General features: G+C 40.3%; 1 protein-coding gene across 15 annotated transcripts in view; it reads right to left on the bottom strand.

Moving 5' to 3' along the window:
* The window catches only part of PPFIBP2 (PPFIB scaffold protein 2), a 1,415,596-nt gene that overhangs the window by 198,329 nt on the left and 1,198,324 nt on the right, over window positions 1–18,943 (bottom strand). For all 15 annotated transcript variants that reach the window (XM_078680889.1, XM_078680890.1, XM_078680881.1 and 12 more), the window contains 5 exons: window positions 12,873–13,023; window positions 12,586–12,697; window positions 5,706–5,794; window positions 2,351–2,473; window positions 1,714–1,839 (listed from right to left, as the gene is read on the bottom strand). In XM_078680889.1, the coding sequence (XP_078537015.1) occupies window positions 1,714–1,839; window positions 2,351–2,473; window positions 5,706–5,794; window positions 12,586–12,697; window positions 12,873–13,023 (601 nt within the window). The remainder of the gene's footprint in view (window positions 1–1,713; window positions 1,840–2,350; window positions 2,474–5,705; window positions 5,795–12,585; window positions 12,698–12,872; window positions 13,024–18,943) is intronic.

The following is an 18,943-nucleotide window of genomic DNA, read 5'->3' as shown; positions in this document are numbered from 1 at the left end:
ATGCTTTTGGAAATGTATGGGCATTGCGTAACCCGGAAGCACCTGTCCTGCAAAAAGGAGAGAGAATAAAGTGCCACATTTGAATAATTTCATTGATTTTACACAAAACTCTAAAAGTTCTCATAAGAATGGAAAATTGACATCACTCCAAGATTTTACTGTAATCTTACCAATACAGACACATCAATATATAGGATGTTATAATAAGGTAGTACCATGGTTACCACTGTGTGGCACTGAAGACCACAAAGAATGGTGGGTGGAACACGGACTTGAATTTGACTGGTTGTCTAAATCTGCAAGTGGAGCACATGATCAGAGTTCCTTGCACCCTGGTAAACGTCATGTACACAGGAGCACCTTCCACAATGGCTAAAATATTGCTTTAATTTGGCTGAGCTCATTTGAGGCAGTGTGGTTGACCCGTGGCAAGTTGAACTAAAACTTTATGATGTGGATGCCCCAGCAAGAATGTAAACACATGTGACCCCACTCTTGGCTTTGAGGGAACATCAACTGAGGCTACCCTCATTTAGAAGTCCCTCAACTACTAAGTAGGATTGTCCACTGGTGGGGGAAGATCAACAAAACAATGCCACTATTTCTCTCAGACACAATGCACTTGGAAAACCAGGATGGAATTCGACAAACTAGGCTGCAAGCCCGACCAGAGATCTTTAGAAGACTAGGAAGGGAAAATATCATGTATTGATACTACTTATTTTGAAAGTATGGAAATTCATACAAACAGGAGGCTACCATTGTAAGGCCACATAGGCAAAACTGTAGCTTTCAAGGTGAGCTTCTGTTAACTCACAGTCTTTACTTTTAGGGAGCTTACATCGGAGGTAGGTAAATAAGGATGATCGTTACATTACAGGTAAGTACCTGGTGAATATTTACTTTGCATGTATTTTATAAGGGATTGTTCTTTGTGGGCATTTACGTCACAGGTTAAGTGGGAGATGTATATATCTATATCCATCTACATATGTTATACACACACATATATATATACACACACACAAATGTATATATATATATATATATATAAATATACACACATATATATATATATATATATATATATATATATATATATATATATATTAGTTAATAGGTTCAAGGATGGGGACTGTACAGGAGTAGTAAGACAGTATTAGGGTTCAGGGATGGGTAGTGTGTAGTGATATTACATGGTATGGAGGGTTTATGGTGGTTAGTTTATAGAGGTAGTAAGGGTTTTTAAGCCTCAGGGATGGGATGTGTTATAGAGTAGTAAGTGGTGTTTAGGGTTCAGGGATGGTCAGAATAAGGGTTATCAGGGGGGATTTTAGGATCCGGGGATGGGTGGTGTACCGTGTTAACAACAGATCTTTAAGATTCAAGGATGGGTAGTGTAAGGAGGCAGCATACGTTTTTAGGGTTGAGGTAGGATGCTAAATAGGGGTAGTGAGTTTAATACATATCTCACATTCTATGGGCTTAAAAATAATGCCTACCTATTAAGTAAAGGAACAAGCGATAAAGACATGTGATGTAAAGTCTCTTGCAATTAGTTGACATGCAGACTATTGCCACTACCAATGTAAAAATTGTGAGGTATGGAATCTTGATGTAATGGACTCTAGAAGAAATGACTGGCATTCGCACTCTACAGAGCGTGTGCAGTGAGTAAACCTATTGTGTAACAAATTCTATAAACATACTTACAATAAGACCACCATGAACACCACTCCCTCGAAGGTTTGGCGCATATTCTGCAAGATCAACTGACCTCAGCCACTCCATGACTCTGTGATTTGACCACTGAACGACTTCGGAAGGTGATATATTATTCTGTTGAAGTAACAGATAAATGATGCTAAATCAATATTATCATTAAAAAAACTGCACCCATGTTAAACGTTTAACTTTTTTTTTTCATTGGTAGCCAATATCGAGGTTTTATAAAACACTACCGGTTTAAGGGTGTCTGTATGTATAAAATGCTACCACAAATCTTACCATCATGGCTATCCCACCAAAGAACACACACACATAAAATTGAAATAGCTTGATTATATCCTGCTGAGATTAGAAAAGTAAACTAAAGAACAATTAAAATATCAACATAATTTTCAATGTACCCTAACGAGCATTATTCCATCTTTCCATTCCTCAGCTCTTTCACAATATACACTGAGATATATGCCTTTCAAGACTATTTGTGTCACTGATAGTTTTTTTTATTTGTTGAATTGCTTTAATGGTAAAGATAGCCATCTTTACATTTTGTTGGGGATTAAGATATACAATTTGCAACAACATCAAGTTTATTCAGATTATGGAAGTATTGTGTCTGTTGTACCTCATCTGCAGGGCGCCTCCGTAGACAATTTGGATTAAATTTGTTTGCATGTAGCACATGGATGGCACATTTAATACTGAGATGATGTAACTGACTGGTAACTTTAAGAAATAGAAGATCATTCTGCAATGAAAACAATGAAGAAGGAAATCACTTAAAAAAAATGCAATTTTAATATAAATGTCATACAATGTTATATGTAAATATGACTATATATATATATATATATATATATATATATATATACACACACACACATATATACACATATACTATTTATACACATGTGTACAGTGTATGAAGACCTGGATAAATGCAAATGGTGTTGTATGTTGTTCAATTACTGTCTATAGTACTAACAACGGAGAATAATATTTCCTAGTACAGGCATATACATTTTATTAAGCCTCACACAGCAGCCTTTGAAATTCATTACTGTATGGTTAGTATATTTTTCTAAGGGCAAATGGTTCTATGAAAGTATACACAATGTAAAGAAACATGTCTAAAAATGCTGTAACATATAGCTTACCATATAACAGCAGACATCATTAAAAACATCTTTTCTCAGCCTATATTCTGCTGCCACATAATTTCATTGATTATTATTTCATATATGTCCAAGGCTACTCTATAAATGGACAAAATCAATATTAAATTACCAAAATGTCCAGGGTAATGGAAGTGACATCAAGCACCTTTTGATTTTTACAACATGGCAGATTGATACCCTGCAAGTTCATAGATCCACAATTGCCTCTGCAAAATATGGAAACAATAATTGGCTGGGAGACTCAGTTCATCCCAACCAAGAGGCCTTCCTTCATACATCAGCACCTACCCGGCATAGGAGCATCGCCTTTGTCACAAGAGTTCTTCATTTCAAGCACCGATGGGGCTGATTAGAGTATGTGCACCCTGTCCTCTAAAGAGAATTATGAGCTCTTGGTGTTGATCTGTGGTCTGCATATTGTCCTCTGGCCTTGACATTTGCCATTGCATGCCTAAATAATTTTCAATCTTCCTCACCATGAATAACCACCTAGGCAATTTAATGCTATAAGCCAAGACCTAGATATTACCTGTGCTTTGCTCAACATACGGAAAACGTATTTTTCCTTTTCCATGCTTGGAAAGTATTTTTTCATTGAGGTAATTTTTCTATCTCTTGGTCACTCAGAGAAAATAGTGCAACTCATCACTTTAGATAAAGACAATAAGGCAGTCCTGATCTACTGTGACCTGTCAGCAGCATACAGCACTGTAGATAATGTCATTCTATTAAAAAAACAGACTAAACAGAAATATGTGTCACTGCTCCAAGATGTATCGTGACATCCTCACTGATCACCACGATGGAGACACCATCTATTTCATGAGAGGCTGAAAATGTCCTCACCAGCCAAAGAACTGTGCACTGGAGTAGCACAGGAGATTTGGGAGTTTTCCAGCACATCAGATTATGTAGGTTGCAGTTTCCAAACTCTGCCAAGGGGGGCATCTTTTGTTTATACAGGACTGCAAATTCTGAGACATGTTTAATCCATCTCTGAATACTTAGGCCTGTGCACCTACTGTTCAAGTAACCTTTGAAACTATACCTTTACAACATATCCTATAATTGAATTTCAAAACCCCCTTGAAAGTAGCAACTGAGTAAATGCCAGAGAGCTGGACATCAGCGTCTAGCAGCCATCATAAAAGCGAAACCATCATCCAACAGAAATATATACTCACCATCTTTCTCACTGACTATTACTGTAAAGAACTCAGAACGTGCATAACACCAACACAGATACTGATACTATGAAAGCAAATCCTAATTGTACCAATTCGACATAACAAAAATTATAAGCTGTTCTGATAGATGGTGAATGTAAACGTGAATTGAAGTGGTAAAAGGTTTACACCATAATACATACATATATCTTCCACGCTGTGTTATCACTTGCTGTGATGTCATGCTATATTCGGGAAGAGGTAAAAGATAAGTTTCACCATCAATGCAAATAGGCGTATTTTTGCCCCTCCAAAAATGGGTAAGAACATCCTAAACAGTTGGATAGACCCATGCTTTGCAACCTCTTTCATAGTGAGTTTATGCATTTGTTTTGAATTTTATTGTGAACACTTCAAAGAAGCTTTGAAAGCAAGTGATCAATCATGAAGGCAATGTTCAGACCAAAGATCTATCCAAATGTTTTACTTCCATGTTTCATGTAAGGGGATTTGACCAATGTTACTAATCTGCATACAGCTGACTGGGAACAGGAGACTTATTTGGAGAATATTCTGTTTAAAATAACTTACAGGGCTAAAAGCAGTGCTGCAGAATATCTTGTGTGTCTAGCAGTGTATAGGCAACGATAAAAATGTCAAGATAACTGGTGAATAATGTTCCTGCTGGAAAGAGATCGGAATTTTGTCTAGTGGCAGTTTAGACAGATCATAACGTAGCACACAGGGTTAATGTGCCTGCGGTAAACAGTGTGTACCATGCAGATCACAGAACTGAGTGTAGGTGAACTATGAGAAGCCTTATAAAAACATGAGATGTATGTGAAAGAGGAACGATGGAGAGACAAAGGGCACTGTTGGAGGGTGGTAGTGAAGGACTTAGTAGAGAAGGAAGTCATGGGGGGTGCCTAAAAAGAATGTTGAACCAAGCACCACCATCGCTGAAGCCGGCCGTGTTTAGAATACAATGATGCTTCTAGGAGTGGTGCAAGAATCGTACGTGTTAAGCCTGCAAATGGCGCAAACAACCTTTGCATGTATTTTAAAGCTATGTGCACATTTGGAACTGAGCAATAATTAAGTTTGCATTTTTCTTCTGCCCTCTGCTCACTGATCACCTGCTCAAGTATTAAAAACTAGGAGGCAAACTTTTGCCATTCTATCATAACACCATTTTGTCAAATTATTCATGCCGCAACTTCAATATTGCTGAATTAACATTTCCATGCGAGTTTTATCTCTAAAAAAATTCCAGACTACTGAAACCTGAAGAAGCTACCCATAAAGAAGGCCATGCTTCATCCGTAAGTCAAAGGTAGTTTGAGCTTCTTGTTTTATTGTCATTGCATTTAGCATCTCAGTCTGAAGATGTGAGCATACTCCAAAGAACTGTTTGGGTTAACTAAGCAAAATAAGTAAAGTAAAGTGATAAAGAAGCATGATCGATGGTATAAAGTTGATGCATTAGACCGAGATATAAGTTAGCTAAAGCAACCAATGTATGAATAAAACCACGACCCAGGCAGTAATATAGATTAAAAATCTTAAACCTATCAATCAAAGGATTTAACAGTAACTGTTGAAATATTAAAGAATCTTAAATTTGTTTTTTCTTTACCACAGTTAAGTATTGCAGCATTCTTCCATCAACTCTTGCTTCATAGAACTGATCTTTATATTGAGGTAAACCAATGTCATCGAGCCATCCTACAAAAATCAACAATAAACACAGTAAACTCATAAATGTCTAGCATCCGTTAAAAGTGTATTCTATCTTGCAATCATCATCTCTGCAGTAACAATCTAAAAGAACACTTTTAAGTTTTTTGGTATTAACGTCAATTAATTTTGCATTTTCAAATAACACAGAAAAAACATTTAAAGTACACAATCCAGGAACCCCTCTTTCCACCTTTGGAATAGACAACTAAAGTGCAGATAACTGTAAATACATATTGATTCAGAAATTACCCGGTTACTTACCAGCAATCTTCATTACTCCGAGTCCATGTCTTCCAGTTCCAGTCCTCACAAAGTGAACAATTCCAATGCTCAACTAAACAGATTACCTAGCAAAGTCAAAACGCTCTCCCAAGATGGCGTCCATATACCAGCATGCAGTGAAGTAGGAACTTGGAATACTCACTTCCCATGTCTACATCTGTCGTTGGTTGGGAGACGCAATGTCCTAAAAGTGTCTATTTTGCCTAAAGTGCTGTATTATTTTCGATCGGTACCATTGGAGGTATCTGCTATACAATTGAAGAAACTCCAATCCATAGTTGATAGGTTTCTATGGGGTTGGAAATCTCCGCGCAGGGCTTCTAAATTTATGACACTCCCACTACTGCGCGGTGGGTGGGGCGTTCCAAACTTTGCATTATACTATTTGGCCTGTCTTTTGCAAAATATTAAATACTCTGTGATTGGGGGGGCTCCACCCCTATTTGAGAGCCCAGATATTTTTTCTCTCCTACTTGGTCCTCAACCACGACACATGTTGCTTCGCTTTTTAGAACCTAGCTATTATAAAAGAACCAGGTTCAAATTAGTACTAGCGGCTTTTAAAGGATGGCGCTCAACCTGCAAAATCATTGGCCTGGGACGTATTAATTTTTATACTCCATGCGACTCCATAGAATTATTTCCGCCAATATTTTGGGATCGTACGATGCGTATATGGGGGGAGAAAGGCATTATATCTTTTGGCTCTATGTTTAAAGATGGTATAATGGTCTCATTTCACGAGATGAAAGACAAATATACTGTCCCTCAGCATGACTTTTTTAAGTATTTACAACTACGTGACTTCATCTTTAAACATCAAAGTATTCTACCTCTTGGGCCTAATGACTTTATGGAAATCCTAAAAAAGCCGTCACGCATAGGGACTTTGTATAACTATCTGTTGAACACACACCAGGACGATATGGGGCTACAGGAGTCTAAATGGTGTATCAGATTGGGCATTCCTGTAGTACCCTTGCAAGATTCAATTAATATGGCCACTAAAATTATTTAGTATGCCAATTTTCGATCACAGCATTACAAAACCTTATTTAATCTTTATCATACACCCTCTAAAATGCTGAAATGGGGCAATGCTAATAATGGGAAATGCTTTAGGTGTCGATCGGATATGGCAGATATTGTACATATTTTTTCCGATTGTTCACTGTTAAAACCTTTTTTTACATCTATTGAGAAATTTTTGTCGCATATTATAAATTGTGATGTGGTAATCTCTAGAGAGTTGATCATGCTTGGATTATCTAATGACACTGATCTTTTTTTAGGATACTATAAAAACAGATATCTCATATTTATGGCTATGGCCGTAGCTCGCCTATGCATTTCCTCAATGTGGTTGAAACTTGAAGCACCTGTATATGAGATGTGGCGGGCAAAATTCTATAATGTTTTTTATTTAGAATATAATCTATATCGTATTAAATCTATTAGGAAAATGCAAAGGGGGATTAAAATTTGGCAGGCAATGATTGATTATTTGGGCCCTATGGAATGAGTATTTGATTGATTGTTCATGATGGTATTTTTTCTTTTTTTGTTTATTTGTATAATAAGCATTGTATATATTAACGTCCCTTTTTGCTTAGTCGTATTCTGTACTTGGCTTTGAACTGAACTAATAAATGTTTTTTTTTTTTTTATGGAATACTCACTTCCTGAAATACGAATCTAAAAAGAAAAACTATAACAAGGAAACAGTCACTATGAAAAAGCAGGTGGGAGGGTGGGGGCTCAGGACTAGGACTGGAAGACCTGGACTCAGTCATTAAGAATGGTAAATAACAGGGCCATTACCTCCGTCTTCCTGTCCCAGCCCTCACAAATTGAGCCTATACCCAAGTAGAAGGGTATTGGTTCCTAGAGGTTGGAGCAAGAAAGAATACAACTCACATGACTTCACTTATGTTGCACCATCCTTGAATCTAATAAATGTTTTAAAAATTAAAGACCATGAACAAAAGATAAAACATGTTAAAGTCCGGTGATGCTGCACAACTGGAGCTAGTAATGAGAAATAATGGTGTACAGAGAAGCCAATGTCGCAGTATTACATACGTCTCTAAGGGATGTGACCTTTAATAATGCCCAAGAGGAAGCCAGACCCCTCGTTGGTCTTCCTTAGGTAATGGAGGGAAGACCAACTGCAAAATTGCTAATTTTATCCACCCCAGAGAAGACCTATGACACAAATAGTGAGACAATTGTCTGAACAGGACTCTTTCTGTCCAAGTAAATAAAAATTGCCCTTTGAAAACTCAATGTAAACAGTAGTTCCTCCTTTGTGGACTATGTCTTCCTCACTGTGGAATTTAGATTGCATTTTAGGGAGAAAAAGAGGGGTTGGCCAGAGAATGATTTTATCTTTCATAGGATCACTAATTTCACCATCCTATGACCTGAGCAAATGGCCACCAGGAATAAAAGCTTGGCCAAGGGAAATTTAAAATGTGTGGCATGTGACGGCTCAAAAGGAGGATGGATTAATGAACTGAGCACTACACAAAGGTCCCAAGAAGGAACTACACAATGTGAAACAGGTCTCTAAAAAAAGAAACTCCTCAGGAAACAAAAAGACAGAGGAGCGACACAACTCAACATAAATCCACCCCTCAAGAAGTCAAGGAACTTAACAGGGTCACTTGTACTAGGAAAAACCTTTTAGTTGCACACCAGGTTTCAAAATATTTCCAGTGATGACTATAAGATCTACGAGTAGACACTTTCCCCGACAACTGACTACTTTTAGAAACCTTTATTGAGAAGCCTTGTGCTACCAAAGTTAATCTTTTAAGTGCCAGACCGTGAGCCTCAGGTGCTTCAGGGTAAGTGGCATCAGAAGTGGAACTCTCAGTGCTAATGGATGAATGGGAAATTACTGTGATGATTCTGCTCTAGTTCTAGGAAGAGGGGACACAGGGTTTTCCTGGACCATTCCAGAAGTACAAGAAGCACCACCGTATGATCCTCCTGTATCTTGAGTACCCTGTGTATCATAGGAAAGGGAAGAAGCCTGTTTAGAAGACACAGAGCCCAGGTAACAGCAAGGGCATCTACAGCCCAAGCCTTTTTGGATGGTTCTATACAGCAGAAGTTCGAAAAGTTCCATGCTCTAAATCACAGCAAGCTCTCCAATTTGATGTTTGAGACTGCTTGAACAAACTCCATTTGCCATGGGCAATTGATAGCTACAACACTGCCCCCATCCAATGCCACTACCATCAGTTGTCAGGATCACCGAAGCTGTGGAGTGCAAGCAGTGTCCTCTACACAGATTTGATGGAAAGAGCAAAACCTGCAGCTCTCGACAGATCTCCGCAGTTACTGGAGTTGATGCCTCAAACTCCTGGGACACCGGGCTCCAGTGATGAAGAAGATGGCGCATCAAGGTGTACAAATAAAGACGAGCCCATGGTGGAAATCCTAAGGTTGAGGCCATCTCTCCCTGGTTTCTTAACCAAAATCTCCTTGAAGCCTTGGAGTCTGGCAGAAGAGACTACAGATGTCTAATTAGATAAGATTGTCTCTTTCTTGTGAGAAAAACCTCCCCCAAGTCTGTGAATTTCAGGGATTGTGAGGCCTGAAGACTGAACTTCTTGTTGTTAAGTAGGAGGCCGAAATCTGTTAGAAAATTGCAGTCTTGCTGAACATGCTCCAACATCTTAGGAAAAGAAGGAGAAGCAATTAGCCAGTCATATGCAAAACCTACGCAGGGGGGCAAGAGTTTCATAAAAACTCTTGGAGCGAAGGGTGCCAACAGAAGGATTCGAATTTTGATAATGAACTCCCTTCTACCGCAAAGCAAAGATACACATTTAACATATCCTAGGAACCTAGGAAGACCCCCTGCTTGATCAGTTGAATAGGCTCTGTAGAGTGACCATCTTAAATGGCTTGTCCCCACATGCTTTCCGAACCAGAAAGAGTATGGAGTAAAATCCAACGTATGTCTCCTGTGATGGTACCCTTGAAATGATGGATTTCTCAAGAAGCAGTTGAATTGCTGAAAGGAGAGCATTGCACCTCTTGTGTGCATCCAGAACTGAGTTTTGCCCATTGCAACTGGAGAAATGGAGCAACCTCCCAGGGGAAGCAATTAATAGTCATACGTAAATGGGGTTGGAGATTAATACTGGGACGTTTTGGAAGTAGCGATATGCTGTGCTACAATCCCTACCTCTAAAGGGCTGACCAGAACCTTTGCAAGAGTTTGGACCAAACACTCTCAGATAATCAAATCCCTTACCCCTTGAGGCTGTTCTATTTTCTTTTTTCAATGCATCTCTTTACCATATCTTTAAATTGGTGGCTGAAGATCTTAGAACTTTCAAAAGGCAACTTTATTAGTATGGATTTCTGGTTAGCGTCCGCTTTCTAGGCGCGCATCCAAATATGGCACTGAGCTGCAATGGAAGCACCTGATGCAGACACCGAAGCACATAAATTGTCAAAAGACTCATCCAATACGAACTGGACCTGTTGCTCCATTATATATAAGAGAGAAGTATCTGCCCCTTCATTCAAGCGGACCAACGCCTGAAAGCCCTTTGGAAGAGATTGGACTATATAAGTGGTGTATGTGTTTGCCCTAACAGAAAAGTTGTCAGCCACATAGGCCCTCTTGATGGATTCCTCTACCTTTTTACCCACCTGATCGGATGGGCGAGCATCCTCAGAAACCACCGTGCCTCGGAAAGAGAATTCAGCCATCACATTATCTATCTTCACTGAAAGTGAGAATTCCTCAGAATTCCCTGCAGTGGATAGCGTTTAGGGAGGAATCTGTTAAAAGCAGTTCTATCATTGTCTTTCTACTTGTGAAAAAGTACCCTGTATACTGCACTATACAAAGTGAAAGATCCTGGGTCAGGGCACCGGTATTTAGTTCTTTATCTACCTGTGCCACCGGTGTAGGGAACCCCAAATTCTCAGTTACATGGTGAAACAGTTCAGGAAGCTAGGCTACTTGGACAAAACAGCCCCTATTTTCTTCTTCATCAGGGTCAGAGTCCTCATTGCGATTCACCTTCTGCTGGACCCAAGGAAACATTGGAGATCGAGGATCTGCTTCTTCCCTAGCCCTGGAAGCAGCTTCAACAGCTGCTTCACTCATTTGTTGAAGGGCTGCAACAGAAAGGACTGCATTAGAACGATCACAGTTGCTCTTCCATCCTGCCAGCACAGCAAGCCAGAACACTGACCAGGAACACCTGCACTTCCTTATTCCCTTCCTTTCTAGTGAAACTATGCAGTGTGCCTCCCTAAATTTTGCGGAAGCCTCCATTTTGGAACCAGTTAGTGTCCCGAGAGTCGCACTCACTGCAAGCCAATAAAAAAAATCACATGAAACACTTCAAGTTTCATAAAAAGAACACACAGTACAAGAATAAGGGAGATAGAGCACTTGGCGATCAAACCCAAAAATGTAGCTTGAGGTCTACGCCTACTCAGCAGGGTAGAACGACAAACCCAAATAAAGAGTCTGCTATAGCAAGTCTCTAAAGGAAGAAAAGCAAATTAAACATCAGTAATATAAAGATATATAGTACTCAACTAAAGACTTGACAGAAGCAAAAAACACATAGGACATTATCATTCCAAGTTCCTTCTTTCCTACATGCTGGGATATGGAGGTCATCTTGAGGGAACTTTTTAATTTTGCTGTGGAGCAGGGGAACTAATCACTTTGTGAAGACTGGGTCAGGAGGACGGACAAAGAGGTAATGTAAATTGTATTCACACAGAAAACTCTACTTGAGATGCAGTATGTGTCTGGAATATGTTATATGATATTAGGGAAAGGCTATTTGCCACCTTATTGGCGGATAACAAGGGTTACAAAAAACATAATACTAGCTGGGTAGAGCAGGTGCTAAAATCAATGCTGAAGCTTGAGAAGTCATTTAGAATTCTGCCTTCATGTAGTGCAAAGCTGACAGGAAATATGCAACACTGGTCAGCCAAGTTCTGTTTCTTCAGTAGTCGGAATGTGTAAAAGAAATTATGTAAGTGCACATCTAAACTATTTCAACAACAGTATATCTTAGCTGTTATTTTTCAACTGAAAATTGGTACCAAAATGAAACTATTATCCATTCATAGTTCAATCTTAAATTATTTTTTTAAAAATACAATAAATATATAAGGAATGGAAGCATTGCAAACTTCAAAATAATTTATGAAGCAGATTAAGACGGCTATGTAAATTGTGTTTATGTGTATCTTTAATTGCCCAGGGCGTGTAATGCAGCAATACTGTCATAGTACACCTTGAACTTATCAGAATATATATACAAGTGCAATTTCGGCACCTGTTTACATATGTCACTAACATTTTTTAATCAGTATCTGATTCATGCATCTATCGTAGTATGTCATACCTTGTTTGCACACTGTAGTTAATAATTGAAGGGTATTGTATATTTTTAACGCAATAAATGTACAGTAAAAGAGTTTTTGCTGTCACTTACGTGTTACCCACATATGATCCAGCTGACCAGACTTCTCTTCCTGTTTTGTATTTATAGACTTCACCGCTAACTGTAGCTTCTTCCTGTGCAGCGGATGCTTAACACCCAACTCCTGTAATTTGATAGATTTAGAAAGGAGATTCAAAGTTTCACTTTACAAGCAGTAGATAGATGTCAGACTTATGACTATGGACATATGTCATGAGAACAACCAAGACAACAGATTGAGAGGTCTACTTTAAACAGGCAAATGGCAGTAGTTGGAGAGTGCATTACTTCTTTCTCACCTTTTCCAAGTCTTGAGGTGTTGCTGTTAACAGTGTGTGCCCGGAATTCACCCACTGCCTCGCAAACATGACATACTGAACAAGGCCAAAGTCCTCCAGCCAGCCGCACACTTGTTCATTGCTCCACTGTGAAAATGGTGCATTCGGATCACTAAAAAAGACGAACCACATATTTTCAAGAAAATACATTCAAAATTATGTTTCAGTAAACATGTGACACAAAACATAATACATCTGCAAGGATCTAACTGTAGCCATAAAATGAGATATCCCAAAAAGGAATGTATAATTTCTAGTTTGTAAAAATAATTTATGGTATTTGAACGCACGGAAGCCTTCAATAAGTAAGACAAAAATATGTATTTAACTTCTTTATTACAGTCTAGTTATGACAGGATTACTCACTTTTTATCTAAAACTACATAGGTGCTTAACTATAATAAATGACCCCAGTTTTTTTTATCTGACAATACCTGCTCTCAAATCCAGCCGACAAAATGAGACATGCCACTAAACAGAATGTCAACTACTGCTTAATAAAATACAAAAGGACCCGTTTTTTCAGTTCACAATTTTCTTAACTCTTTCAATAGAAATTAGCTTTCATTTCTAGTAAGGAGATATTTATGGTAGTATATTTATGCTGCAGTTCATTACAAGAAATCTGAAGTCTATTGGCATGTTACTGTGCATTCTAATCCATATCCAATTCTGAAAGAGACCAACGTTAAACTGCTTAACACCTGAATACAACAAATTGTAAAGACTCACTTTCGTAGTAGTAAGTAATTAAGTAAGCTTTTATTGTTTTAGGTTAATTAAAACCGTTACAAAAATACATTTGAGCACATATCCTCAGGTAAAAGTTAAAAGGAGAATTTAAAAACAAGAAACCTTTAGTTATAAAAGTGGTAGTGCTTAAAACAGTGGGTGGTGAACATTGTTTGTTTCATCTTATCTTGGCCATAACTCCTTAGGTCTAATCTGGGCCAAGATCTTGGTTTGTTAGTTTCAGCTCCACCAGTCTCAGGAATTTCACCAGCTTTCCATTTAGTGGTGGAAAACCTGGATCAAAGCAAGCGAGAACTGCTTGTCTGCGTGTGCTAATTCTTTGTTCATTAAGGGAAGTTTTTAGCAGGGCTGCTCTTTCCCCTTTCAACCTCGGACAGGTGCATAGCAGATGTTCAAAGTCTTCATTCTCTGAACCGCACAGCCTACATTTTGTCCCGCAGTTCCATCTCAGCCATGGTTGTAGATGTAGTATGGCCAGTAGGATTCCTAGCCTATATTTTAAAAAGGCTTCTTTAGTTTTCCTGCCGTACCCCAGGCCAAAGTACGCTTGAACCCCCGGTGACTTTCGTAGTAGAGAAATCAAATGATTTTCAATACCTTTAACCAGAAGTTGTTTTTCATAAGTAGCAGCAAGAGACCAATTGCATGAGGGTTGAGAAGGGGGCAACAAGTGAGTTACAATTTAATTTATTCATAAAATCTTTATTTGGTCGTACAAAGCAACCAAAAAAATAGCAGCATACAATACAGTAACAATTTTATAAACAACACAAATTGAAAGAGCAGAAAAAAATACATTACAAGAACAAGATTAAAAATGCAATATCCGCTATGTACATGCAGGCATCAGTCAGGTCTCGAGCATCTAGGTGCCAGGTCTGCTGGTAAAAAACTCGATACAACAGATAAAACATATTCATTAGGGAGTAGGTGTAAAAACATAGGGACAGGGCGTACTTGGGTAAAATTCAAAGATCTCAACAATGACAACAGAAACCTCTTTCTGGACCAACTGTAGTAATTGCAAAACAGGAAGTGTAGGGTTGTCCTGCGGAGACCTATTGTCGCAGCCTAGGGCAGCCTATGTTTCTATTACGAGGGTGCACCCAACCCATGAGAGTGGGCAGTAAATGGTGAATTTGATTAAAACAAAACGTGGTAAGAGGAATCGACATGCCTACTATTTACCTGCACCAAGTATTGTTCCATGCCGTGAACAGCCTTTAACAACATATGGGTCCTCACTAATGGTTTCAACATTTCTGCCCCTTCACGATTTGACAAAGCCCGCTCACAAAACACGGGCTTAATTACCTGTAAATCACGGGGTCTCAGAGCATGAGGGGTCAAATAAGCATCAGCTCTCCCTAGGGCTTTGAGTATCGACTTAATGTAGACAATCCATAGGATTATGGACGTTCCATCCAGTGCCAAACATTCAGAGAGGATCAATCTGTTTAGCTTGAGTTCCTGTCTGGTCTAAACTTTTACCTAGCTAAGTAAAGGGCTAAGGGCCACTAGGTCGGCAAGGAACCTAACTTCAAGCTCCGCATGTTTAGACCAAGCTGGTGTAACTTGTAGTACCTGTAACAAACATTTTAAAAAAAGGTTTTCCGCTGTTTGGATGAAGTCGGTATTCACAACCCCATTATTTGCTCCCATAGCAGACTTGTGATACAATCTTCACCATGCAGACTTTAAGCAAGACTTGCAGAGACCCAGAACCCAACCTTTGTGCAAAGAAAGCCAAAGCCCCAGCTCTTTTAATTCTCCCGCCAGCTCTTTTGGCATTGAAAAGTACCATATGATAAAACCGCATCATCGGTATATAACACCAGGAGCTGCCTTGTGCCTACCTTGGGTCCATTGACTTGAACTTCCAGAAGCTTCTCCTCAAGCCTTTTAACATATAGGGTGAACAAAAATGGTACAAGGATGAACCCCTTCCACACCCCCGTCTGGTGAGAAAGGGCCTAGTGGTGCCAGCATCATGTAAGAAGTGTACTGAGGTATTAATATGTAAATCCACCAACAGCTGCACTATATTGGGTCCCAATTCTAATTCTTTCAACAAGGCCCACAGTTTAGCTTGGTTGACCCTATCAAATGTGGACATAGATCCATAAAAGCCAAATGTAAGCTCTCTGGTCGGGCAACAGTATACTCACTGATAATTAGATAAAGGTTCAAACATTGGTCAGACGTTGACCGTCTTGGCCTTAAACCGTACTGGACCTTCTTCAGAATGCCATTAGCATCTGATCAATCCATCATCCTGTTAATTATGGCCCTCCCAAGGACCTTTACAACTGCGTCAATCAAGGAGATAGTGTGATAGCATTGAGGGTTGTCCTTCTCCCTCTTCTTGAGCAGTGGCTCTACCATCGCGGAAGGCCAGGAGCGATGAGTGACAACCTTTAGTTCCTGGGTCAGAAGAAGGCCCCATACCTCAACATCCAGGCACAGAAGGTCTGTGGAAATTCCATCAGGACCGGGAGCTTTATTTCTTGTAAGGGTATTAATACCTAAAATAACCTCTTCAAGGATAAAAACCATGGGAGTAAGCCCCATCACTCTTGTTCCCACTCTTTCATTATCTGCTATCTGACCAAAGTTATAGACCTCTATGAAGTGGTCCTGTCACTGTTGTTCAGATATATATGGCTGTAAATAGCTGGTCCTGACCCATCTGAAAAGAAGGGTTTGTTCACTACCTTCAAGAAAAGAGAGGAGTCCCTGGTTTTACTGGCTTGAATGAACTCGCCCCAAGCTAGGGCCTGGAGATTAGCCTTGTGTTTATGTATTGCCAGCTTTTAAGCAGGCATACTAGTCACTACCTGTCTCTGGCGACCTGTTCCAGAGCTGACTTCAATAACCGCAAATGCTCAGAGCATTCCCTGTCAAACCATTTCGAGTCTTGCCTACTTGCTTGAGTTAGCGGGGATGTCAATAGATTTTTAGCCTTGTTGCACTGGCTTGCAAAATATCCTATCAGGGGCAGCTGCATCCAGGCAGGTGGCTTGCTCGTGGAACACCTGGGAGAAAAGGGATGCCTTAAAAGGAGTCAGGTCGCCGGGGCCCAGTTAATTCATTTACCTTGATCCACAGGAATAAACCCTCTACTACTCCCTCCCCTTGTGCGAGTGATGTCCCTATAGCCTTCCAGTTTCAGGAGAAGGGGGTTGTGATCGCTAAAGGGGTTATGGGAAACATCAAAATTGGCAATGTGCAAAAATAAGGGGGCTGAACTAATAAAGTCTATAATGGAAGCACAGCCCCTCTGCTTAAATGTAGAAGCAACACTATGTTTAGATGAGCTAAACAACTTTACCGATGTGAATAGCAGGTTATAGGAGGCTACATTATCACCCAGTTCTTGACCTTCCTTGGAATGAGTGAATTGAAGCCCCTCAAATAGTGTACACCTTGGCCTAATGTCCTCTGGCAGTAAAGAATATTCACAAAGATGTTAGTTAAAATCCGCCACTAACACAACCATCCCCATACGAGGTCTCCCATCCAATTCCCCAGAGCAGTCGGGCCCTGCTCAAGCTGTGGAGACTGGAGACCCCATCTGGGCATCTTTTATCAGTATAAACATTTATCAGAAGTAAAGTGGGAGCTTCTGCAAGAGATAACTTCAGCCCCTGCAATACCCTCAAGTTCTTGTCCAGGTTAACGTCCTGCCTACACAATACGATGGCAACAAAAATAATCATGCCCTCATTTGTCCTGCCCGAGGCTGCAGGCAGCGTGGGCAGGAAATATGTCTTGTAGCCCTCCAGGAAAACACTGTTGTTCACCTTCCGGGTTTCCTGCAAACAAATGATCTGGAAAGATGTTACAACCTTGACCCAAGTAGGATCGGAAAATTTGACGGAAAGCCCTGCGATGTTCCAGGACACAATCCTCAGGGCCCTTGGAATCAGAGCTGGGGTGGCCATGGCTAAGGGACCTGCAACGGGAGATACAGAAGAGGACACAGGAACAAGCCCGAAGTTAAGTTTAAAAGGGGGGGAATAATAGCAGCCAGTCAATCACACGATTCAATAAGCCTGGTTGTGAGGGCTGCCTTGTTCTTGGTCGGGCACTGCTTAACTGCCCTGGGTCTGAAAATCTAGATGTCCATATGAGCGAGCAACCCTTTCTGGTTTGTAGAAAAACCCTAAGGGAAGAGCAACAATGCTCAGCTGGTCATAGGGCCTATAGGGGGTATGGACGCTGGGAAATTAGACAACATCTCAGAGCTTTTGAAATTGACCACCATACAATCCTCAGACTAGATCTCAACCTACCCCACATACTCTATGGGCCATAATGGTAGAATGATGAATACCTCCTCCTCCCGGAATGCACTGCATAAACTAATGCGTCACTTTAATCTTTAACTCTGGATACATCTCAGAAGAGGATCTTTGGTAAATGCGTAACGTTCCTCAGAACAAGGGGTTGTCTAAGGAGGCGGATCAAGAGTCTCCAGTGTCTGTGGTGGCATTAGTGAGGCCCGTGGTAAGCTCCTCGCAATCTCTCGCAGACCTTGGAGGAGCCCCTGGCGAGACGAGGGAATTGAGAAGAAGTTTAATGTCTCCTGAGGCTTAGACCTCCAACTTGGCTTGGATAAGGGCGGGTGTCTGCTTGGCCCGAGGCACGTTCGCCTCGAGGTGTGAGATAGAATTTCCAACATTCTAGCTTCTAAGGAAGTTAGCCTGGCCAGTATAGGATCCAATATGTCCCACAACACCTCCATGACTTTGTTAATGAAGTCCTGACTACATCTGCACCCCACTGCTTGCTCAGACAGGAGAGGATCAACCCGGGATGCCCCGAAGTGGCAAGGTTCCCTGGGTCCAAAGTTTTCTCCTGACTTTTCAAATTGTGGGACAGGCAAGTGGAGAGTTTAACAATTAACAGGATAATAGCTGTTACAGGATCCTCAGACAGCCACCTGTTGCACTCACGCCCCTCGCCTCCCCACACTTCCTCCCCACGCCCCCCCTCCCCTCCTAGGGGTCACCCCTGGTGAGGAATGGCTTCAAGTGGAGTACAGGGGACTAAGGGAACCACTCGGACCAAATAACAATCAAGGAGCGAAACGAGCCTGCAGTGATAAGAGGCCTGCGTTCCAAATTTTATTAAATTGAATACAAACCTATCACTTCAAAACTACAGCAATTTGCCACTAGATAAAATTAATGTCAGTCCCGCAAAGTCCTCTATAGGTGCTCCCTTGTTCATGAGGATACATTTCCAGGGTGCCACTAGTTTGGACTTAAAACCTC

The sequence above is a fragment of the Lissotriton helveticus genome, chromosome 3_1, assembly GCF_964261635.1.
Source record: "Lissotriton helveticus chromosome 3_1, aLisHel1.1, whole genome shotgun sequence".
Classification (NCBI taxonomy): Eukaryota; Metazoa; Chordata; class Amphibia; order Caudata; family Salamandridae; genus Lissotriton; species Lissotriton helveticus.
The sequence above is the reverse complement of the archived record's forward strand: the minus strand, read 5'-3'. Positions and strand labels throughout refer to the sequence as shown.